General features: G+C 29.6%; 1 protein-coding gene across 1 annotated transcript in view; it reads right to left on the bottom strand.

Moving 5' to 3' along the window:
* Window positions 1-26,675, bottom strand: part of LOC100165760 (zinc finger protein 271-like) — a 103,278-nt gene extending 76,603 nt beyond the window's left edge. Inside the window, exon 1 of the mRNA XM_029485243.1 lies at window positions 26,181-26,675. Coding sequence (XP_029341103.1) covers window positions 26,181-26,675 — 495 coding nt within the window. The remainder of the gene's footprint in view (window positions 1-26,180) is intronic.
* Between the last annotated feature and the right edge of the window lie 377 nt (window positions 26,676-27,052).

Raw genomic sequence — 27,052 nt, 5'->3', positions numbered from 1 at the left:
TCAACATTATGAGCTAGAATGTTTTGAATTCATTAAAATAATAGCATTGGATTTTTTAAGGATAAAAATTTCAATTAAATTTTAAAATGTATAAAAATAATGTTAAGCTAGGAGATAATTGAACAAAACAAAATGTGCAATTAATGTATTAATTATTACGATATTTTATATTTTATTTTATATTTATAACAATAATAATAGCTAAGCAAACACATAAAAATATGAGCAATTGGATACCGCTCTGCTGTACTGTAGGTGTCGAGTAATTGATGTGTTATATTTGAATTCGATAATATGAAATCATTGAATACGGAAAACGGTTTTGAGTGAAGACGATATTATGGCAGCGTTTATTACTAAGTGTAATATTTTATAATATTATTGCTATTAAAGTAATTTAAAAAAATAATATTTTACTCTTTGTGTATTCCTTGGAATGCTGAATTAATTATTTCCTAAAATATTGCATTTAAAAATGTAATTTTGTATATAAAATATAATAATATACTTAAAATATTTCAAATACCGATAAATAATATTTTTTATTATTTAATTTTTATTCTTCATTTGAATATTTAATTTCATCCAAATTTGAACTTAAAATATAGGTAGGTACCTACATATATTAAAAAAAAAAACATGTTTATATATTTTTCAGATTTTTTTGATTAGATACTTTATTATTGTGTTGCTTTTTACATACTGTTTGACGGAAAAATATATGAAAATTCATTTCACATTTACAAAAAAAAAAAAATAATAATAATAATATTGAAGTATTGGTTAAATGAAGGAGATGGCAGTCATAGCCTATGACTCATAGGAATATTAAACATCCTGTAAGCCATAAATATCTAACGCTTTAAGTAAGGTTTGAAATTATTGTACTTATTGATTAAAAAGTAAGACGTGAATTTATGGTATACCTGAGCGATTGCTTTTTACTTTAAATTATCATCCAATCCAAATGAGAAAATGTGTGATTAAAAATAAGTAATTAATTAAAAAACTTTAATTAAATATTACACTTTTAATTCCTACTTTATTGTTTGGACTTTATTATTTTTTTATTTTTATATTCCTGGACATTAAATTCTGGAAATGTTCGTACAAGACATTATTTTTTGGAAATTTAACTGAGCACCAAAAATACATTTTAAATTATGTATACCAGGCGTTTTCAATCTGTGCGTCACGGCTCCCAGGGGCGTCGCTGGTTATTACCAAGGGATCCGCGTCCACAGTAAATAATATTATTGTAGATTTGTTTATTTTATTATCATTGTTATTCATATAGTGAGCTTTTTAAATTGTTTTAAAAATCTGAAGAATCGTGGACCCAACAATGTCGAAAACTTCTGATGTATACAACTGTTATATTTACGATCAATTTTAGCAGGTATATATATCATATTTTTTGTACAATTATGATAATTGATATTCTATCATATTTGTTATTACATAATTTAAGTTATAAAGCTCCTAAAAGTTAAATGTGGTAAATATTTTCTGACTTTAAATATACCTATACAGCCAAACGGGCTTACCTCGTCAAAATAAATATTTATTTTTATCTGGGATTGGAACCTTACCGAAAAGAACCGGTTTTGGAACCGGAACCCGAAACCGGAACCGAAACCTCACCAAAAATTTATTTAAATTCATTTTAATACCAAAACCCTTATTTAAATTAATTTAAAAACTGGAACTTTACCGGAACCAATACTTTTACTTTTAACATTTTTTATATAAGCATAGAACCAAAACAAGCAACAATTTTTTATTTTTTAAGAACCAAAAAGAAACCTAAACCTAAATTTTCATTTTTCTGGGAACCAAACGAAAACTGAAACCTAAAAATTATCAAGGTTCGAGTCCCTGATTTGTATAACAATTTCAATATAAGTATCTAGTCTGTTACTTAGTTCCCTTTATTACCAAACAAAATTGCATAACATTGGGAAGGTTGTATTTTAAACGCTAATTGTTGACGTTAATTTAAATTTCTTATGTTTTTTTGCAATACCATCATTAATTAATATAATTAAAACTCAAGCTTTATAAACTCGAAGCAACCATCTGGTACATGAATAATTATAGTTTAATCATAGGCAGATGAAAGTGTCTATAGAAAAGTACAAACTATAGCAATCATCAAAATATGTTCATCACTGGGTGATTATAATAAAATATGTCATAAATTGTGAAATTTAAAAACAAATATAATAAAATAAAATATTTAATCAATCCCGTGGCACACTCCGATAGCGACAGTCGTGTATAGTGAAGTCCAGTGCTACATCACGACGGTTTTATACGGTTTCTCCACAAACAAACCAAACATGTGCGTACCAAGGTAAGGATTCAATTATAACGCTTTATAATTTCAAATACCGCCTCACAAAATGAGTTATACTCATCCTCGTACACCCCCTCTTAACCGAGGACCTCCTCAGTCACCCAAGCACATTTCCACGCCTAATAGTTCAATTTCAATCAAACAACCAAATACTCCCTCAAAAATTTCACACCCAAACGACAAAGCAGCACACAAATCTATAACCGCAACCACTTCGATCATCAATAATATAACATCATCCAGCCAACAGAAACAACAACTCCAACCAACACCTACCACCATCAACAATAACCCACCAACAACATTCGCTGAAACATTAGGCAATAGCTTATTCCCTAAAAAGGAACAAGCGATTGTCTTCGACGCATTAGACGAAATACCACAAATTGAATATATAAAAAAGATAGGAGACATTGTTGAACCCAAAAATATAATATCGGTCTCAAGAATCTCAAAAAAAAGATTTTGTATTTTCTTAAAATCCCAAGAACTAGTTACAGAGCTAATATCTAAAAATAAGACGATTGTGTAGTGATCGCCGTGCAGGACACGTTGAACACTAATACAATAATTATTTAACGACGTCGCACGCTCGTCGTTGTCTTGAGTCGTGGATGAGAAAGATAGGTGATAATTATAAACACTTTTAGACTTTTTAAAGATAACAATAATTTAACACTTTATTATTACAAATTCAAATACACAATAATTATAAGCACTGTCGTAAGCTTGTTAGACCTACGACGAGGGCTGACTATCTTCTAAGTAATGGTAGGCGCTCTACCCGTATTTATGTGGGTTCTAACAATGACGTACTAGTGGCGTGATAGCTATATTCTAATATTACTTCCCTAGTAATGTCGAATTGCATTATTGTGGAACTAGGTAAAACAACTTGTTGTTTTCACCTCTGATCTACACTTCCTGTTATATGCCTACATTACCTATTATAAATTATACTAAATGTATAATATCTACATGATATTGTTTAATATTATATTATAGCTGTGGGTATTAATACATCCCTAATATTGCTGAATTTCATTAATGTGTGACTAGCTATAACAACTTGTTGTTTTCGCCTTTGGCCTACGTTTCCTGTTATTTAGGCTTTATATTCCGTATTAATACCTACATTACTACAAATAAATTATACTGTATGTATAAATTATTTATTCTATATTATTTTATTTAAAACAATATTATAGCTTTTGGGTTTACTACAATTGAAATACAAAATTAATTAATTCATATTCGCCATTTATACAACCCTGATAAGCGATTCATATTAGCAAATGTATACAATAATATTCCAAACAGTACTATACTAGAAGCCCTACGTTATCAGAATATTATTCCCACTAGCCCCATCACCTGCCTCAAAGCTTGTATACAACTAGAAGGATACTCCCACATACTAAGCTTTAGAAGACAATTATTTACTAAAGCAGAAGATTCACCCAAAATGCCCAGCTCCTTACTTATAAATCATGACGGAACAAACTACCGTATATTTATCTCCGATGATCAAGTAACCTGCTTTAATTGCAAGATGACTGGTCATGTAGCATCAAAATGCCCGTATAACATCGAATCACAGACCGATAATAAGGTAGATAATAGTGAAGACATTAGCGAGCCGTCAGTCGACTCCGTTAATAACAATTTGGCAGATAACATAGAACCAGTTGCACCCACTGAAAATACAGGTAATAATGACCTAATTAATAACGACAATTTAGTTATGGACATTGACCCAACAGAAGCACAATCCATACAGAGGTATTAAAAGAGCAGTATCGATCTCCACTTCGTCCCACCTCACACATGAACCAATTAGCATAATTAATAAAAGCAGCATAAAGCCCACCTTAAAAGAAAAAACAAATTAATACTACATCTGCTGCAACGAAAATTCAGAAAGAACAAATTATCAAAAAAGCCAAAACACTAGTGAGATCAAATTCAACAGAAGAAATTGCCGACAACATAAAACAATCTATTAAACCAGACAGAAATATAATGGAAAATAATAAAGACCTAGATATATAGATTTTGACCAACTTAAGAATATAATAATAAATACACAAGGTAACGCAGACCCCATCGAAATCTGCAAACAATATGGAACAGACGCCAAATCCTTACTAAACATGATAAAGACGGTCAGACCGTCAATTAAAACGCAACGCTTGAAAAACAGATCAACACGCTTATCAAATAAATTATTAAAAACAATTATTGATCTAGATAATCACGAAATCGCCAACCCAGAAACGGAAGACTTTTCGTCATCCATTAATCGCACATCAGATTAATGAGGTAATTAACTACATCGTAACATATAAACAATATTAAATATATACACTCAAAACATACGTAAATAACAATATCATATGCATACCCAATACAATATTTGCATGCATGAAATAAAATTAAACAATATAAACACAGATCATAATATATTACAATGGAACATTAATGGATTCCATAGAAAAATCGATGACCTCAAAAGATTAATTCACAAATATTCCTCACTAGTAATTTGCCTATAAGAAACAAATTTCTCGGAAAACCACATCGCTGAACTTAAAGGTTACAATATCTTCCAAACCAACACGATTTTGAAACTGAAAATATAGAAAATATAATTAATCAACTACCTTAATCTTACATAATAACCGACGATTTTAATAGTCATAACACTTTATGGGGAAGCACTCATATCGATATCAGAGGGAAAAAAATAGAAAAAATACTTGACTATAATTATATCACACTACTCAATGACGGAAGTCCTACACATTTCAAAGCCACGAATCGATCCTTATCTGCAATAGACCTATCTTTTTCATCAGTAAATATATCAACCAATCTCGAATGGGAGGTGGAACAAGAATTATATAATAGTGACCACTGGCCTATTATCATAAAAATCCAAAACAGAGATCGCTCTTTAACATATAAATGCAAGGAGAAATGGAACTTAAAGAATCCTGATTGGGAATCATTTTAAAGTACAATTCAACTTGAACTTGAAAAATGTGCCCCACTTGATAATAAAAACATAAACGAAATTGTTGAAAATTTCACAGAAGTAATACATAACGCTGGAATGAAAAAAAAAAATACATATAGAGGAAACAAAAAACCAGTACCTTGGTGGACGGAAGAATGCAATAACATAATACAAATCAAAAACAAAGCTCTCAACAAATACAGGAAAATCAAACAACTAATCGATCTAATAACATAACATAAAAAAAGATCTTGGAAAGAATACACGTCAACAATAACTACCACTGAAAACCCTGCAGTAATTTTGAATAAAATCCGTTCCATAAAAGGAATTCAAAAAGTATCGCAAATAAAAGCACTTAAATTAAACGATCAAACAATAACAGATGATTTCAAAATAAGCAACGTTTTAGGAAATCAATTATATGATGAAAGCAACAACCAAAACCCGGAGATCAAAAATTACTACCCAAACGAAGAAAACGAAACGATAATATTTACAAATAATCAAAACGAAGACACTCAAAATATAAATGAAGAAATAACATTACAAGAAATACTACACACGCTCAACAAAAAAAAGAGCAACAGCTGCGGCCCTGATGATATACCGTTCATATTTTTAAAAAAATTGCCCACAATCCGTATTGATTACCTCTTAAATCTTTATAACAAATTATGGACACAGCACATCCTCCCAAAGCAATGGAGACAAGCAATAATCATGCCAATCCAGAAACCTAACTCAAACAAATATGAAGCTCAAAGTTACCCCCCAATATCTCTGTTATGTACACTCAGCAAAATCTTCGAAGATATAATAGATCAACGATTAATGTGGTACCTGGAAAAAAACAAACTCTTAGCCGAAGAACATAATGGATTTCGGAAAAACCGGTCAACACAAGATTGCCATACAGCAATAGAGACAGATATCTGCGAAGCGTTAGCATGCAAACAGCATCTACCATTACTCAGTTTAGATATCAAAAATGCATTCGATACAACATGGAGGTATAGGATTATCAAACAACTACAAAATTGGGGACTTTCTGGAAATATAATATACTTAATAAACAATTTTTTAAACGACAGAACATTCAAAGTTGCCATCAACGAACTTTATTCAAACCAATATATACTTAAAAATGGAATACCACAAGGTTCGCCCATCAGCACGTCACTATTTTTAGTTGCAATTAACAATATGATCCAACAAATACCAAAACCTACCAAAATGTTCCTTTTTGCTGACGACAGTTACATTTGGATCAGACATTGTTACGACACATCGTAAATCATATTATCGTCCACGTCGCCGCGATCAAAGGTCCACGACTGAACCTCCGCGTGCCCGTGCGGTGATTGGTATTATCTGTTTTCCTCTCCGAGCGTGCGCCATTATAATTACTCCTATCTATCTTCCTATTATCATTATTTAAATTAATTATTATGTACAATTGATATCGTTGTTAATGATATCAATTTCTTTATTATTATTGCCGTATTCATTCGGATCTTGTTCTACCTACTCGTTCGCTCGTCTCGTCGTATTATATTATATACACGAGACGTTCTATTTACTTTCTATTGTATCGGTTTTAAAAATCAATAAAATCTCTGTACACGCCATTGCGACAACTTCAACTCGCATGCAGTGTTTTGTTATTGGATCATCGCCCGTCGTTGACATTGCGTCAACATCCACCTCCGACGTCCTGCCACATTTCGTGCTTGTCATTTAGGCAACCACAGGCAATCGAGTGAGTTCATATTATATTATATTATCACGTCATTCCTACCAGCCTTCGTGGGGAATCCATCTCCTTGCCCGAGTTCGGGACTAGTGCCAGAGTCAAGCGCGTAAGTCCGCCAGCAACCCAGTGCGTTGTGTGAGTGGCCGCTCCAGGTCGTCGGACTGCAATGCTCACCGGACGGGACTTTCACCTGCCGTAGTTTTAAGTATTTTTAAGTTCAGCCTGAATTGTAATTGCGCCCTGTGGTCATTGCACCAGACCGATCAGACCACAGGGACTCCGGCCCCATACTTAAACTGTACCATCACTCCATTGTGCCACTTCCTTCCATGCATTCCTCGTGTATTGTCTGCCGCCACATTATATTTACTAATGGTAAAAACCTAATAAAACCGAATGTTACACTAGATAATGAACCTATACAATACACTAAAACAATGAAGGTATTAGGACTAACTTTTGATGAAAAACTCATATGGAACACTCACATAAATAACGTAAAAATAAACGCGAAAAACAGACTAAATATAATAAAAATGCTAGCAAATATACACTGGGGAGCAGACACAGAAACACTACTTCTAATCCACAATTTACTTATCAGATCAGTAATAGATTATGGCTCAATATTTTACAGTACAGCGAAAAAATCAATACTTAAAAGTTAAAACATTAGACATAATACACAATGCGGGCATAAGATTAAGCATAGGAGCATTCAAAAGTAGCCCAATAGAAAAATTATATTTAATTGCCGGTGAACTACCCTTAAAATACAGAAGACACAAATTACTACTCAAATTTGCTGCTCTAAATGCAATGCATAACCATAAATCTACTTACAAAATAATATTCGATCTCCGATTTAATAATACATTTAACAACAACATCAATCTAAAACAACCGATGTACAGAAGAATAAATAAACTTTCAATAAATCACCAAATCAATCTAAATTACATAACAAATTATGAAGTATCCAACACCCCACCATGGACAAATCAAAAAATATCTCTGAATACATCATTAGCCAATAATAAGAAAAAAAGTACAACATAAACCTCCTATAATAAGCAACTATTGTATGAACTAAGTGAAGAATTTCTCAATTTTAAGCATATTTATACTGATGCGTCAAAAACTTAAAATGATGCTGGTATAGTCATTATCGCTCCTAATTTTAAAAAAAAAATAAAAAATAAGCAATAATTGCAGCATATTTTCTGCCGAAATGTTAGCAATATACACTGCTATAGAATACATAAAAAACTCTCAACCACCCAATAACTATGTCATATTCACCTTCATTAAGCTCTGTAAAGTGCTTAAGCAGCCATGAAAACATCAACAGTCTTAAATCAAAAATAATAGAATCAGTAAATAACTACGAAAACAAAACAACCATTGTCTGGATAACAGGACACAGTAACATAGAAGGAAATGAAAAAGCAGATTGCCTAGCAAAAGAAGCAGCCAATAATGTGATGGCAATAATAAACGAAAAACTTTGCACTTATGAAGACACGCTAAGATGTATTAATTCTGCAATTAAAAAAAATGGTCATTCAAATGGAGAAGAAAAGTAACTAAGCTCAGCGAAATAAAGCGTACAACAGAACGTTGGAAAAACACTGCAAATCTAAATAGAAAAGACGAAGTAATGTTAACAAGACTTAGAATAGGCCACACTCGCTACACACACGGCTACCTAATGAACCGAGAAGAACAAACAGAATGCGCATCATGTGGAGTCCACCTGACAATCAAACACATTTTTGTCGAATGCAGACAAACTGAAGCCGCCAGAAGTAAACATAACATTCCAGAACATCTATATGAATCACTTGGCCCGAACGAAGAAATCATCATAAAGACTCTAAGCTTCATCAAAGATATTCAAATCGAAAATTTACTGTAAAAAATTAATGATAATAATATGTAATGTATAAACAAAATCATTGTAATAACTAATCTTATATAAATCATTGTTAATTATCAAATGTCAGCCAGTGGCCATCGCTGCCGATGCTTATTCCTAATAAAAAAAAAAAAAGATTTAATTTATTTGACGTGTGTGTAAAAAACAAATTAAAAAACACTACCTATATGCATTCTAATAATATTCTTAAAATGGAAATATTGCAGATACGATTAAATATGATTTACTATAGAATACGTATTACCTAGGTAAAATATTATATTTTTTAAACGTAATCGAAACGAAAAGGTGTCGTTATTTAATTCAGACGACTATATTATAAAAAAATATATATTCCCGATGAATATCTTGTGGACTGGATGTGAATATGGTTTTCCGGCATCAGGGGACTGTAAAGGGTGTGAAAAAAGACTATGCCTTCGTCGTTTCCGGTCGAGTTGGTATAATGTCAATATATTATTATAATAATATATAGGCACTAAATAATGTTATTTCTATGGGACATATTATTATGTGAATCCAAAATGGCCATCGGATGTATAGCACTATGGTATGAAAAAGGCCCGGCGTTCAAGAGATCCCTGCACGTTAGACTGTGCCGCTGGCTTCCGGTCGGTGATTCATAAATCCACAATCGATAAATCATTTTAAACCTACTATCGATATAATAATAATATATAATGTGGGGTGGCCTCTGAAACTTCAACTGATCGATCTATAAAATATGATTGTACCTAAACATATTGTACTACAACGAAAACGCGTCGTCCACATAACATACCCACAGTATTCGGCTGGCTACATCGCTGAAAACCGTAGTCCATTATGTCATTACACAACGGTAACCAATCGTCGGGTTATGTGTAGGTTCTCTGTCCTTCAGTCAGCTGTGTTAGGTGATGAGAAATAATGTATCAGACAATAGTGATTACGTCTTTTTTAGTTGCTTGATTAAAAAAGTGTTTGTCCGACCGACCATGGCTTGTAAGCGCAAGAATTTCGAGTAACATGATAGCTATCGAAATTTAAATATATATATAATATAACAATAAAATAAAAGCTTATAATTTTACAATAGATTGATAAAACTGTTAATGCTTTAAGACTGTGCTGATAAAAAATAAATATTTTGTAATAGAAGAATAAACAATTGGTTCTAACACCAATTAATTATTTTTTTAAATCTTACATGTGAAGATTTAAATTAAAACCATTTTACTGTAGCAATGTCATAATATGTTACAATTATTATAATAATATAAGCTACTCTTGTATGTTGAAAGGAACTTTTTATTAAACTTTGAAGTAAACTTGAACATAATAATATTATAGTTCTGTATAAACTATAAACTTGGGAATACACTACTGGATAACATAATACCTCAAACAAAACGTGATAACTTATATCGTATGACAAAAGTCACTTTTTTACCATAAAAGTTGGATACAATATTATTTGGTTGGTATATTATATATTTGCATACCTAATGTTATACACGGCGATATTTAAAAGTAATTCTTACTCGTGACATTTATTTATAACTAAGATGAATTAATTTTCAGTTTTGAATTAAGCATTCTCTTTGCTTTGTATGTACCAAGAATAATGTGATAAAATATCACACGTAACTCATTGATACAAAGTTATAAAAACATGATATATAATTATGAAAATTTGAATATTCAGACTTTATAATGACTAAGAGAATGTTTGTGTTTGTTTTGACTTATGAATATTAGTTACACCTGTGTGACAAATTGTACTTTGGTGGTATTTAGCTCCCACACTTGGCTAATATATATTACATATTATAATGTGGTACGTGGTTGGTTGTTTGAATACGCGTTATGTTTAATTTTCGCACACTTATAGTTGTTTTACAGTTTATTTAACAGTCTTGTCAAGTATTATAAACACCAATTTTTTTTGTTTATTTATTATTACCAATCGTTTTTAAGCTAATCTATCTGTTACCAAGTTGATATAATAATAGTTAATAATAGTAGCATGAGGGTAGAAAAGGCGTTAAATGTTCTTATAAAATTATACAAATACCCAACAAAACCTATGATGTACTATGGGCATATACCAAGTCAAAGGAGGTATACATTAAGTACATAGTATAGTATACCACAGGTTCCACTGGACGAACTTTAGCAGTTAGCAGGTTTTTGTACAATTTGATAAGATCATTTGACGCCGTTGTAACAAGGATCGTAACGCTACCGTAATATTATTATCTATCATCGTGGTTTCAAGTACAAACAATATATACATGGTATCTTAATAATTTATTGACAGTACCTATATACAGTAAATAAACATATTATTGTAATAATATTTTAACTTTGTCACGTTATGTCTGTGCGTGTGATAAAAACTTTTTAATTACCTATATAGCTATGTATAATAATATTATCTACAAAATTTACTATAATTACATATTGTACTTTTTCGGGATCGTACAATTTGGGTCATAAAGAAAATCAATAATATTTATACATTTTTAAATATCTTATCTTGCATCTAAATTTATACATACATAATATAAGGTGAAGTCTAATAATTTTAAAACATTATTTTTATATTATTCATTATTCATACATTTTTATATACTCCAGTTAAAATAATTTTCTCATTTTGTATTTTGGTTTTTAGCTCTAAAGTTCATAATTGTTTTCAAATTTTGAAGCATTATTTCAACATCACAAACCACAATCAGTAGATGTTTAAAGTTCCACATTAATAATTTTAATCGAAAAATAAATTAATCATGCCAATATTCTCTATTAGTTTAAATTACATTTCATGATAGGTTTTATTTATTAATTTTAAATGAATATTATAAATAGTGATTATTTTTGTTTTCGTGTCTGTAATAAAATTGTACCACATTAATAATATTTTGATAGTTGTACTCGGTGATGAAATTACATAATATATGATTTGCAAGCAATTTTATTCCTTGACATATGATAAGATTAATCGATCTTTGTTGCAGGTATAAAATTGATTAAACCAAAGGTCAATGGTGAGGAAGGGTGGCCAAAATTTGTTTTTTTTAATGAATGATAAATAAATAATTATATAATATAGTACCTACTAGTTGACAATATTTTGCCATTGCTAGGTTTTTGTGATTGTTCAACTCCTTTTGGGTATAACACGCCAAATGTTTAACTATAACTAGTATTATATTTTAATTTATAGCCATCCAATACATTTAATTTAGTAACGGTTTCAAGCCCTGATAAAAACCAATATCAACCATTTATAAAAAAAAATAATAATAATAATCTCAAAATCCATGTTTAAGAACCTGCCCGGATTGGACCTCTTCTTTATCCTAACGATTTAGAAATTCATAAAGGACATAACTATACCTAGGTAGGTAGAAACACTTTTTGTGTTTTATATAACATATAGATTTACATATAGGTAGTCTATAGATACGCGTTAGATATTGTTTGAATTGACTTCAGCTATGTTCAACGACGTAATTGTTTATCCTTGCCTTGCCTAGTTGCCTATATTATAATATTCATCCAGATGCATTTTAGTGTTGCTTATGTTTGTCTTTATCGATTTAAATACTTTGCCATCCAAATTCACGACAACTATAACATATTTAAGCGTTTTAAATATATATATTGATCACAGTCATATTGTGTCAGCTACTGTGATTCGCAATTTCATAACCGGATACGCGTCGCAAATCACTTGTCCTGAAATTGAATTACCACACGCGGGTATTCAATTCCAATAGTTCAACTCATACAGGCCGATCAAATTATTGCAGAACTACGATTGTGTTGTCGTTTTCAATTATCTAACGAGTAGACCAACGACAATATTTTAATTTAATTTTTATGAATTTATAAGACGGTGTTACAGATAGGCAAAAGTGGTACGTTTTTGCATAGCAGCGTTACGTTTATGAACACTATTAATGTTGAAATTTTACTTATATTTTTATAACATTCAATAATTATATTCAGTAATTTAAATCTTACCATAACAATGAAATATGTTGAATATAACTTGAATATTTATTTTTATTAATTTAAAATCAAAATCAATAAAATAATTTTCTTTGCACTATAGTTTTATATTAAAAAAAAAAATAACGTATTTTAACCTGCAATAAATACCACTACTCTGAAACACTTCTTTAAACAGTTTCAAGTGTGGAAATGGAATATTGTGACACGATTTTTAATTTCCTATATTATATTTGAGCACTTACTGATTAGTGTACATAATTATATTTTATTCGTGTGTTATATAAATTTAATAGTTCAAATAAATGTGAAATAAAGACATCAACGATGAACAAACTGAATGAGAAAACATAACATTATTTTAGATATGACTGTTGTAATTATACTACATGAGAGAGTCAAACCTCGGTAGGTAGTCAATATACATAAATTATAACCAACGTAATAAAACTCTGGTATGATATGCAGAACATTCTAAACACGTATTATAAGACTACATAAAGTTGTATTTGTTCCGTATATTGACGTATGTATATATTGCATAATAATATTATAGTGTTTCCGTGGAAAACGTCTCATTTCGCTTTACTTATTTCTTCAAAGAAAACTGTCTGACGATTCACATTGTATGTTTTAGCTTTTAACGATAACTTGTTGTCATACTAATTATTCTAGGTATCTCAACATTCGTTAACACTATAATATTTCAATTTAATCGTGCAATTTGATTATTATCTATGGTTCTAAAATAAAAAATAATAAGAAAAGCTATGGAATTATAATAGTGTAATGTTTTTTATGAATACAACCTAAAATATTTTTTCGTAGTTCGTTCTTTCAATCTTAACGCTCAGATTTTGTCATTTACTTTTTTTGTTGCATACTACTAGCACCATCGAAAAAAGGATTTGCATAATTAATAATTATGCAGATAGTAAATTCAAAAGCCAACTTGTCTTTAGCCAATGCTGGGCAAGTTAGCTAATGTTATTTTATTCGTCAAGTTAATAGTTAATATAGAACATCATGTTAGTTTTAAAGTTAACAGTTACTTTTCTTTCTTTTTAACTCGTAAAAATTACAAGTTGAACAAAGAAAAAATTTGGAAAATATGGCACTTCTCTGCTGTCCAGTAGGTGTCTAGAAGAGTCACTCTAATGAATGCATTAAATTTAAGTTCAATAGAATAAAATCAATGTATATGAAAAACGATTTTGTGCAGAGACGGTTGGATACCCTGTATAACTAGGTACATAAGTATAGTTTATTATATTAATATATCATTGCTATTAAAGTAATTCATTTTACTATAAGATGGTAATACAGTAGGTTGAATGAATTTTCGCCAAAAAATTGGATTTGAAAAATTACATTAAGTGTATACAATATAATAATATACTTTAAAAGTACCCACAAATAATATTTTTGAAATTTTCTTTTATAAGCTATACAATTTGTAAATTGTATTCATTTTTAACTACATAATAATTTGAAAATTTTGGAGAATTTAATGCATTTTGACAAAGTTTAAATTTTAAATTCATATATAAAAAAATTGTTTGCATCTTCAACATTATATAAATATTATATAACTAATATTAGATCAACTTACGAAGAACCTTGTATTATATTTTTAAGCTATTTTACTAAATAAAAAAAATTATATTGACATTTATAGAAAAAAAACCTGACAACTTTTAAATGTTTATAAATTGTTCAAAACGAGTAAAAATAAAATATTTTTAAAATTATATCATGTATAGAAAATAATAAATTAACTATTTGGTGAAAATGTCAAGTAACTAGATTTTATGAATTACCACAAAATAAGCAAATTATTCGATGAGAATTCGTTAAATTAGTATACATTTGTATGCTCACAGTCTTTTTTTTTTCACCACTGTAATTTCATATCGTTCAATGGAGGATGTCCCCCTCGAACACAATAATTTTACCGTAACAAAAATCACGGGGGAATTTCACACTCGTTATCCACCTATTTGCGCCTCACGCAAAAATATTTACCGTGTAGCATTTTACAGGGAGATTTCACATTTTTTGTCAACGAATTCTCCGCTTACACAAAATATTAACCGTATTTAAAAATTACAGGGAGTTTGCACACTCAAAATCGGTTTTGCCGCTTACTCAAAAATATTTACCGTGTACACGCTAAATGGTTTTTTTCTCAACAAACCTTATTATAAAAACTGAAATAATAATTACGAGTACAGAACACAAATTATGTACCTAATAATAGATTTTTTATTGTTATAAATTAATTACGTATTTTGTACACATTGCTAAAGGTGGGTACTACGCTAATCAAAATGCTTTACCTAACTTAAGGATAAATCAAAAAGTAATTACATAATTGAGTTAAGTTCATATTTTTCCAGGTGTTAATTTTAAACTTAAGACTTTAAGAGTGAAGTATAACGTTTATTAAATCTTAACTTATAGCTTTCTAAATGTTGACTTGACTTAACTTAACTAAGTTAATTTTTGCCTTCATTTGAAGAATGGGAGTATAGGAGTATATTTGATATAAAAACTTATTTTCAATATTATGATATACCTACTATAATCATTTTAAGACTTAATTTAAATATTAATAATGTAAGGTAGTACGTATAACATAATATAGCACTTAATGCCATAATGGTAATATAGTTGTACAGATAAACACCTTCATATTATGTATGTCATAATTACAAAATAGATAAAAATTTTTGCTATTAATATTTATCGGCCCGGTAGACGGTAAAAATCGTGCATGCAACATTAAAAAAATATCGGAGTACGGTACGATATTTTTTACCGTACCGGCAATTTATCGCAGCAATGTGTGCATCTACATTTAATTACATTCGTTTAGTTTTAAACTTTACCGCACAAAGATTATCGGCGCGACTACCGTTCACCGACCCGATAATATCGTAACAATGTGGTTTGCCTCATATAACACTATGAGCTCAATTTTATCGTTACCGTTACCGTATCGTTACCGTACCGTCTACCGCAGTAGTGTGTGCGGACTTTTAAACATCACCTGCTGCGCAGCGATGATCTATGAGGATATACATAACTGGTTATATTACTGCAACGTAAGATTGGCCAACCGATCATTGCATCTCCACAAGCAGAGCAGCGTATATTTCTATAAGCACAATGCAACTCTACAAAGAGCAGTGCATCTTCAGACTTGGACCAGTACACAAGACCTTCGCGATTCAACACCAGAGCCACATACACATTTTTATTTTATTTTCAAAAGATTAACTTTCTATCGTTCGTTCTTTCTTTTAAAAATAAATTTTTCTATTGTATTGATTTAATACACCAGGTATGGTCTTATTGGTTTAAAATTCACATTTTATGATCTTTCGCAAATAAACAAACCGTTATAATATTTATGAACTTCCCATACCTACGACTCTTTCCATAACATATACAATCTCTGTTTACTCTTTTCCGTAAAAAAAAAAACATCATTCAAATTCCGTCTTTCCTAAGTAATGGAATTAAAATATTATATTTATAATACAATATTATCGGAACTCTCTTCAGTCTTATTCGAAAGAATGTCTAACTGCAATTTTCCTTGAAATATTAGTGATTTAAATATACCACGAAAATCTACATACTTGCTTAACAAATACCCTGAATACTTCCATCCAAGATTACTAGGTACAAATAACCCCATTTAAACGTCGTTTCTCCTAAAGATTGGACTTAGAATATATATACGATACAATATTATCGGAACTCTCTTCAGTCTTATTCAAAAGAATATCTACATCGAAATTTCCTTGAAATATTCGTATTTTAAATATACCGTAAGATTCAAATACTTGACAAATATCGTAGCTGAATACTTCCACCTACGACTATTAAACATCATAGGCGTGTTACAAACAATTATTAGGTTATCATGAGAAGTTATTTAATTATATAATAGTATATTATTATAAATAACATCATATTATTTCAATAAGTCTCAGATCTTATAAAATATCATACCTACATGAAATCGTAGAAGTTATAGACTACTTACATGGTTAATCAAATATTGCAATAATAAGGCACATAGAATCAAGATTAACCGAGAAAACTTGATTGTTTGACAACTTTCAAAGTTTGTTAGACTTTATTTTCGACGCTAGACCACTTTCATTTATTGCACTGCTAACTTCACGGCAGCAGTACAAAAGTTTGTTAGAACATTTTTTTTTCGCTCAAACGACGCACAACGACTTGTTAGAGATTGTTAGACAACTTTCAAAGTTTGTTAGACTTTCTTTTTGACGCTAGATTTTTTTTAGTTTTGCACTGCTATCTGCAGCAGTACAAAAGTTGTCTAACAATCTCTAACAAGTCATTATGCGTCGTTCGAGTGAAAAAAATGTTGTAACAAACTTTTGTACTGCTGAAGATAGAAGTGCAAAAGTAAAAAAATTCTAGTGTCAAAAATAAAGTCTAACAAACTTTAAAAGTTGTCTAACAATCTCTAACAAGTCGTTATACGTCGTTTGAGCGTAAAAAAAATGTTCTAACAAACTTTTGTACTGCTGCCATGAAGTTAGCAGTGCAATAAATGAAAGTGGTCTAGCGTCAAAAATAAAGTCTAACATACTTTGAAAGTTGTCTAACAATCTCTAACAACTCACTAACAAATTTATTAGACTGTTTTAAAAGTTGATTGTTATCATTGCATCATTAAGTTCACAAGGGTGTATAATCAACGTAAGTAATACCACATTTACAACTATTTAAATTGAAAATATTAACCCTATGTCTCATCATAAGTATAACAGTATTTTGTAGTAGAGTAAAATCATATAGGTACACACAACAGAAATTCTTTTTATAAGCATTAAACTTATGGATCGTCAATAAATATTTTACATCTACTATTCTCCTTAACTAGTTACCCCCTCCCCTTTATTATTATTTTATTCTACTATACCATACTGGTGCTGTCATATATGTGTGGCTTAGGATAGTACTTCTGAGGACACCAACTATATTTGTTTATCCGTAAAGTAACTCTTTTTCTTGGTTTGTCCTTTCTCGTATACACCACCAATGTTTCTTTTTTGTTTAAATATACTTCTAAGGATCTTTCGTTCAGATTTAGCCAATTTACCTTCATCTACCTGTATTGTAGCCCATACTATTCATGAATGCAATATAACTATGGCACACCATTACTCTGTAAGGTTTTCCATTCGGATTTCTGCTACATACGACAACAAGGTATCTCTTATGAGTCATGGCTGATACTAGAGCTATATTAAAAATTACTGGTCTTAAACCACTTCTAATCTCATTCACATTTTTTATAAATATTCTTGTATATAACCATAATTTGCATCCTTTTATTTTTCTCATTTTCGGACGCATACCTACTAGTTATAATTTCGGAAGTAATTAGTATGCGCCCAACCAACATAACGCGTTTATTATGTAATTTATTTGTTATGGACATTTATAATAAGCTTTCAATACTAAATCATAATTAATATATATTTACCTAGTGGAAACTTTTCAGCTATATGGAAAATTTATCTTAACGATTTAAAATTTTAAACCGATGTTTTTTTCAAATAAAATGTATTTATTTACCTACCTAAATAATTATGATATATTTATAATATACATAATATTATACATAAATATTATTTATGTATAACAATTGATCAAAGATCCACAGTTATAACGTTTTTTTAATAACTAATAACGATGGGCGAGAGCGTATAAGTTATTCAGTTTACATATTGTTATTTAACATTATTTTGACGAATAAGCATAGTATTTGCGATGCTAAAATTCGTTATCTGACATGAAAAAATAAAGTTGTAACGAGAACAACAAAAATACGATTGCAGCAGGTACTAATAATATATCATGCATGTTTAATTCACTTTAATTATACGAAATGGGTAACGTTGAAATGATTTAAAGTCCTGACGTGAACGAACCGTACTCAGAATTATACATAATAATATTATATGGTTTTTGTACAGTAGATATTATTGTCTCGTTTTTACGTACAGTCGTCGTGGACACGCCGTCATTATTTTCCGGAATGGAAATTTGTATTTGACGACTATGCAAAGTGGAGTCTTAAAAAAGTCGATTGCTTGCATATTTTGTCATCGTCGAATACATTCAGAATACATCCGACTATATCATCATTCATCACATAGATATCACAATATCAGAAAAAACTAAATTAATTGGTACTGTTACGCTGTTAACCCTTTGAATACCAATTTAAAATTTTTTGAATTAATTAAATTTTTTTTTTAAATAATGACCTGTCAAATACAAATTATTTTTAAAAAAAGAACTAAAAATATGTATAAACTCTACTGTATTTATGAAATATGAATACGAATATTATCTCAAAGAAGTTGTTTTATAGTAAACTAAATTGCCATGTACTGGTAAATAGGTAATGCTCATTACACAGAAGACCACATAATTTAGAGTTACGGAAATGAACAATCATTTTTTAGCAATTATTATTCATGTTTAAACATACGTGGACGCAAAGTGCTAATTTTTCGTTGACAAAAAATATACCAATGACTTAACATTTTTTTATAAATAAAAATAGATACAATCAAAACAATTTTAATATTTTACTTATCATTTATATAGTTTTGGATCTGGTAATAAAGTAGTACGTGACTCATCCATAATACACATATTTGTATGGTTCACAAAAAAAAAATGCCCTGAAAATGATGAAATAGATTGTAAACCAATTTTAAAAATGTTAGATTTTAAGTAGAAACAAACAATCATTTAAAATAAACTATCTTACTTATAGAACGAACTAATATGAAACGATATAAACGATCAAATGTGTTTAAATTATATTCTGCGTACAATAAATGTATAACGTTGCTTTTTAAGATGGCTATATTTGAATTATTGTTAAACTATTTTAAGAAATATATCAGTTATCAGTTAAAATAGTGGTTTACAAGTTTTTCCTATACATTTAAAAGAGCATAGATGGTATACTTTTTTCCGAAAGAACATTATTCAAAACACTTTACTATAGTATAACGTTTTAGGAAAGAAAAATAGTAACTTTTATGTTCATTTTATGGATATTTTAAAGTCATAGTCAAATATTAAAGCAATTTGGTAGATACTTGGTCCGTTTACATTTAGTTACTCTTTTTACCAGTTTTTATTTATATAGTTAACATAGATCATAGATGTGGTTTTTGGCTGGGTACAGTTTTTTTTTTCTAATTGATTTTCACAAAGACTATTTTCTGAACGCTTAGTTTATTGCCATAATAACGCATATCAAGAATAAAAAGAAAAAAATTAGCATACTACTAGATATTCCTTCACTGCACTAGACCCGAAAACTATCTATGATAAGTGATAACTAAATTTTCTTTGCAGAGGAAAAATATTTAGTAGCATGAAACTAATAATATTTTTATTATTATTGTCTCTATGATGTCTAAAAACGTAATATTAATAACCAAAACACGTGATTATAACTAAAGCTTAAAAAAAAATTAAAATAATAATTGTTTATACATTATTGTGTTGAAATAAATTATTTCTTACAAAATGAGTAGATTGTTAAAAATTGTTATGTATGAAAAAGATTTTGATGATTACACACATCTGCAAATGGTTTGTACTTATATAGATATTAAATTCATTTTAATAATCAATGGAATAAATCTAATTGAAAAATTCAGCTCAGAAAATTATAAAAATGGATTCTAATTTATTTTTATCTTCTAATAATATGATTCTGTTAAAAAAAATTAAAAGAACATTTTAAAAAACGAAATTCATAGGTAGTTACTCAGTTATATGAATTTCATACAAATAACTAGGAAGTTTTAAAATTAAAATTTGTTTATCAAAATTAAACGAACAGCAAACTTTCACACGTAGATAAATTATGATGTCCTTATTTACTCGAATATCAAAACGTTATATTTTCGTTTTTACTAATAGCGGATTAATTCGAATAAATATAATAGATATCAGAAATATAATACTTATATTAAATTATATAATATAGGTAATATAGGTTCGTCCTAATTCGACTTTTTTCTGGAACATATATTTATATATCTGTAATATAAATTATTGGTTGTGCCCCTAGACACCGAGAAGCAAGTAAACCGGAACATACCTATATTATTATGACAAAAATAAAAAATAATAAAAATAGTGCTTATAAAAAATCGAAATAAAAATAAATCAAATGTTTTTTTTTTCGAACCACGATGACCCACTATAATAATAATATACCCATATATTGCAAATTGCATTTTTTTCCACCCAAACGTCGCAAACCTTTTTTTAATTGGTTATTATTCTTTTTGAATATTATCGATTGTTATCATCAATCATCATTATAATATAATAATGATGAACCTAACGATGGTTATCAACTGAGATATTTTTTCTCTGTTCTTGAACAGTCTTGATCGGACCTCCAGCACCCGATTTATTTGATATTTAGTGCTTATTAAAAGAACAATTATTGTTCAATTTACTTTTTTGCATTTTTAACACAATAATTTAAAATATTAATAGGATGAGTTGGTACAAATAATATACAGGTCTCTTTTGTCAACAACTTCGTTTAATTTTTTTAAATATAACCACCAACTCAGTGACTATCTGACGATTAACATTACACCATTAAAATAACTGACATCCATCCTATTTAGGTTAACCTCACAGTCAGTGGCGCCGAAGTCCATGCTGACGTCGGGCCGTGGCCCGACCACTTTCTTGAAAAATGTGGACGGCCGGCCATAATTTATTTACTTCAGAACTTTATTATGAGCATGAGTATATTTAAAACGTGATTATGAATAAATGTATATCAGGGTACCTCTATATTAAGTAATTAAGATATTGAGGCCGGGAAGTTTTAAAATTGCCCGACCACATTTTAAAAACTTCGGCGCCACTGCTCACAGTAAAGTTACAGTATGTACACTGTACAGTCTTTTGTTTCGAAAACAATACAACTAGTGCCAATTATTGGTGGTACGTAAAATATTAATGATATATTATTCCAACGTTTATAGAATATTTTTGTACACCATCTGTCATCCACCATGTGGTGTAATTATTAATACTATATAAATATTTATAAGTTATAATATTTATAATAGGGGTAACATTAGTTGCCCGTATGAAGATATAGATGCCACGAATTATATTCATAAATCATAATACCTAATCATTACTCATTAGTTATTAATTATTCTTTATCAATAAATTAATGTTTATCACAGATTGTTTGAATATTAACATACCTATGAATGATGATTAATATTCAAGTTAATATCACTTATTTTATTAAATTATACCCCATAGGCCATAATGCATTTTTTTTATTATTATTTACTTAACTTATTAATTGAAATTAAGTTAAGTTAACAGAATTAATTATTTAAACTTAATTGATGTATTAAAAGTGTCTATTAACTTAACTTTTATTTAATTGAAATAAATTGCTTTACTTAACTTAACTGAATTAAAAAATATCATCAACTGGCCCAGCCTTGAATATATAAGTACCAATATGATACCTATTAATAATATCAACTTATACAATTACTATAGTTGTCCTACCCAACGTTGACCAGGCCAAAGATTTGTATTTATTAATAAATATATTTGTACAAAATGTATATGCCATATATACCTATTATTACAATATAGCTGATTCCGCGTTCTTCATTGCCCGTAAAAATATTCAACTCTTAAAAAAAAATGTGATTTTGGATGTAACTCTCTGAAGTGCAAGTTGGCAAACCCTGTAGGCAATCCGACTATACGTCAGATCGCGGACAATGTGAGACAGCATAACAAGTAGGCATTGTGTGAACATTTGATTGAAGCATGTTTGATGTGCCTGATTAACCAATGCAACCGATATACAAATAAAATACTAATTTCTACCAACTATTATTTCTAATAACTATAAGTAATAATAACCATTTATAAATAAAAAGTTCCATCGTAAATCTCAAAATCCCTGTTTGAGTACCTCCCCGGTATGGATCTATTGTGAATCTAAATCATCCAGAGCACCACTCAAAAACACAAAAAATATCATAAAAATCGGTCCAGCCGCTTATAAATGCATAAAGAATACACAGACAAAAATGCATTCTTATATATATATATAATGTTGTTATTTTAGTCCATCCAATTAGTTTTTCCAAAATAAATTATATATTAAAACCTTCCCCGTGACTCAACCGATCTATTAGTGAAGTCATATTAAAATCCGTTGATTACTTTTTGAAATATAAGTGTACATACAAAAAAGGGACATTATTGAAGTTTTAACAGGGGTCCCTAATTTTTTGTAATAATATATATATAGCTTATGTTGCTGAGGGATAAAGTAGTATTCTAATGGTGAAGGATTTTTTAAATAGTTGCTGTTGTTTTTGAGTTTATTCGTTACATGCAATTATTTCCTCTTAATAATAATATAGAAGTATAGATATAGCAGTATTTGGAAGGAACGAGTTCAAAGGAACGGATTCCTGGAACGAATTCCTTTTTATAAAAAAAGAACGATAAAATGAACTAGTTTTTTTTTTAAGGAAAAATAACAAAATTGTTCGTTCTTTTCTAGTTCCAATAATTTACACAGATAAGAATGTAATAATTTAATTTAAAATATATTTTTTGTATAATACATATTCCTAATTAGTGATTGTTATCGAGTATCGACGTTAAGACAATCGACATACGTTAGCCGAAAATTTAATTTTGAAGAAAATCTCAAAATATATAATAATAAATTGCATAAACATATAAATTATGTACCTACTTGTAGTTTTTATTATAAGTTAAAATTAAAGAAGTATGCATAATACGAATATAAAAACATTAATGATTAAATAAGAATTTCTATTTTATTTGGAACTAAAAAAGGAACTCGTTCATTTTCCAAAGGAACGAATTCCTTTTTACAAGGAACTTGCCAAACACTGAGATATAGATATAGTTGGCAGAAGTATAATTTAATCAGTTTTAACCGAAAGTCTAATCGATAATAGAGTTGTATTTGTAATGTATATCTTACATAAATAAAACAAAAACAGGTTCGTTACACCATCTTTAACTCAAGAACTGCTTGACCAATTGTAATTCTCTCTTATTTATTGGATTTGTATCCACCTCAAATAGCAGAATAACTATTCGAATATCGGAAAAATCCACAGGAAAAGTACTTAATCTGGATGGCAAAATACAACAGTGGTTTTTTTTTTTTTGTTTGTATAAACGTATATAGTTGAGTCAAGATTGAAGAATCCAGTGTTTTTCAAAAGCGTCGAGAAAACCAAAAACAATTGAATGAAGACGGGTATTTTTAAGCAAAAGCAGTTTTCAACCAAATTGATTTTATTTTTTTGTAAATAAATAACCGTATATAGAGCTAGTTAAAATGATTACAAAATGTTTATAATACGACCAATTTCCATACAAGATAAAATTTTCAAAATATTTTGACTCTTTTTAATCTAATTATAGATGCTTGAATATTTTTAATTGTTCTTAGATTCTGAGCGGAGCGACGAAGCTAGTGGTTTTACAATGGCTTTTTTTTTTATCCTGTATACAAAATTTCTACCAGAAATGAGTGTTTCTATTTCAACATATATTACTAAAGACGGATTCCCGTGCAGTTGCATCTTTTTATGGCGTGTTATAAATTCAATAGAAACAAGCTACAAATCCAAATCAAGAGATGTAGATTAATTTAAAGAAAGTTTAAAAAGATAAGGTAATATAATATTACCTTATCTTTAAGCAAATTGGATCAAGATGGTACTTTAGAAAGGTGATGTTTTGATTTTCTCAATAGTTATTTATTGCCACGGGAAAAACTACCGACAACTTACAAAAAATAATAATATTTTAATATTTATTCAACTTTAATGGCTATATTAAATAATAATCCATTATTTAATAATAATAAAAAATCCAGACTGACAAAGTACCATCTCCACTTAGAATCGTTTTTCTTATACCATGATATTATACCTTTGAATTCAAGTTTAATATAATCCATTATCCATTTACCCATTTGTAACCTACTGCACAGCAGAGCGACATCGACTTTTTAACAATTTAAATGTTTAGGTTTGTCAAAAAGTATGAAATAATCACAATCTATACTATGAAAGCAAGTCCTGGTTTTATGTAACGCATACAAATCTACACTATTCACCATTTTTTTTACTGTTACAACTTTTGATTATGAAAAATAAGTAAAAAATTGTTAAAAAATTAAAAAACAAAGCTGATCTACTTACGTATAATTGCATGCGGTATTTCGGGTATTCTTGTGACCAATCACGGTAGTATCTATAGAACCTCTGGGTTTGAGACTACCTGCAACCATGACCATCTTTCTTTTGTGTGTGTTATATCGGCGTGAACATATTAATTTTCCCGAGAAGTAAAATTCATCAATCTAAATATATCTATGATTCTATATTTATATATTTACGCGCTAAAGATACGCTAAATAATATATGTGAAAATGGAATCTTTGTGTCGAAGGTTCTCTGAAACTACTCATCCCATTTTTTTATTTTTTCTAATGGAAGAGTACAACGCGGACCACCCTATAAGCTTAAGTTCAAGTTTATTTTGTAATTATCCTACCTGACTGATTTATTCATACTTTAGCTGAAATATAATTCATATATATTATAAAACAAATAAATCTTATGCACGACTGCATGGCCAACAGCCCCGCTATTTGCAAACAACTATCAACGGCGGCGGAGCGCGTTGGACACAGCAAGCTAGTATTTTATACAGCAAATTTGTTAGATTTCGGTATTCTAGAAAATTTAAAACTTCTTTGTATTTTAAACATTGAAAACCATAATAAATGTAGTATTTATTTATGCATATGCTATGCTAAATCGGCAATTAAGTATTAAGAAACAACTATTTACATGAGAAAATTAACGCTTTGACCACACGGTTTTTCACTAGTGTGTATCCGTCGATGTCTCGTCAAATTGCTACTTTGATAGAATGATTTGTCACATACATCGCATGAGAACGGTTTTTCACCAGTGTGTATTCGTCGATGTCTCGTAAAATCACTGCTACCAGAGAACGAACTGTTGCATACATCGCATGGGTACGGTTTTTCTCCAGTGTGTATTCGCTTGTGTTTTGTCAAACTGCTACTGGTAGAGAATGACTTGTCGCATACATCGCATGCGTAGGGTTTTTCTCCAGTGTGCATTCGCTTGTGAACTGTCAAACTGCCACTGGTAGAGAACGACTTATCGCATATATCGCACGCGTATGGTTTTTCTCCAGTGTGAATTCGCTTGTGTACTGTCAAACTGCCATTGGTAGAGAACGACTTGTTGCATACATCGCACGCGTATGGTTTTTCTCCAGTGTGAATTTGCTTGTGTACTGTCAAACTGCCACTGGTAGAGAACGAATTGTTGCATACATCGCATGGGTACGGTTTTTCTCCAGTGTGTATTCGCTTGTGTTTTGTCAAACTACTACTTACATGGAACGACATGTTACATACATCGCAGGTGTATGATTTCTTATCCATCTGTCCAGGGGTGTGTCGTCAGTCAGCTTCTATAAATAAATAATTTATTTAACGTGCAATCGTTTTTCATACAAATATTTGGTTACTATGCTATTCTGTTTATGATCGATTCAAATTTATTGACTCTGTGTTAAGCCACTATTTGTTGTATTAATGTTTATATTATTACATCTTTTATATATAAAAAGACTTGTCCTGGGTGATTCATCATCGCTTAGCCGGAACTGCTGAAGCTATGGATATGAAATTTTCAGTAAATGTTCTTATTACTATGTATAGGCGCACTAAGAAAGGATTTTTCAAAATTTGCATTTTAAAGAGGTGCTCAAACAGGGATCTTG

This window comes from Acyrthosiphon pisum, chromosome X (assembly GCF_005508785.2).
Source record: "Acyrthosiphon pisum isolate AL4f chromosome X, pea_aphid_22Mar2018_4r6ur, whole genome shotgun sequence".
In the NCBI taxonomy this organism is placed as follows: Eukaryota; Metazoa; Arthropoda; class Insecta; order Hemiptera; family Aphididae; genus Acyrthosiphon; species Acyrthosiphon pisum.
Note: the sequence above shows the minus strand (reverse complement) of the source record. Positions and strands in the feature narration are given on the sequence as shown.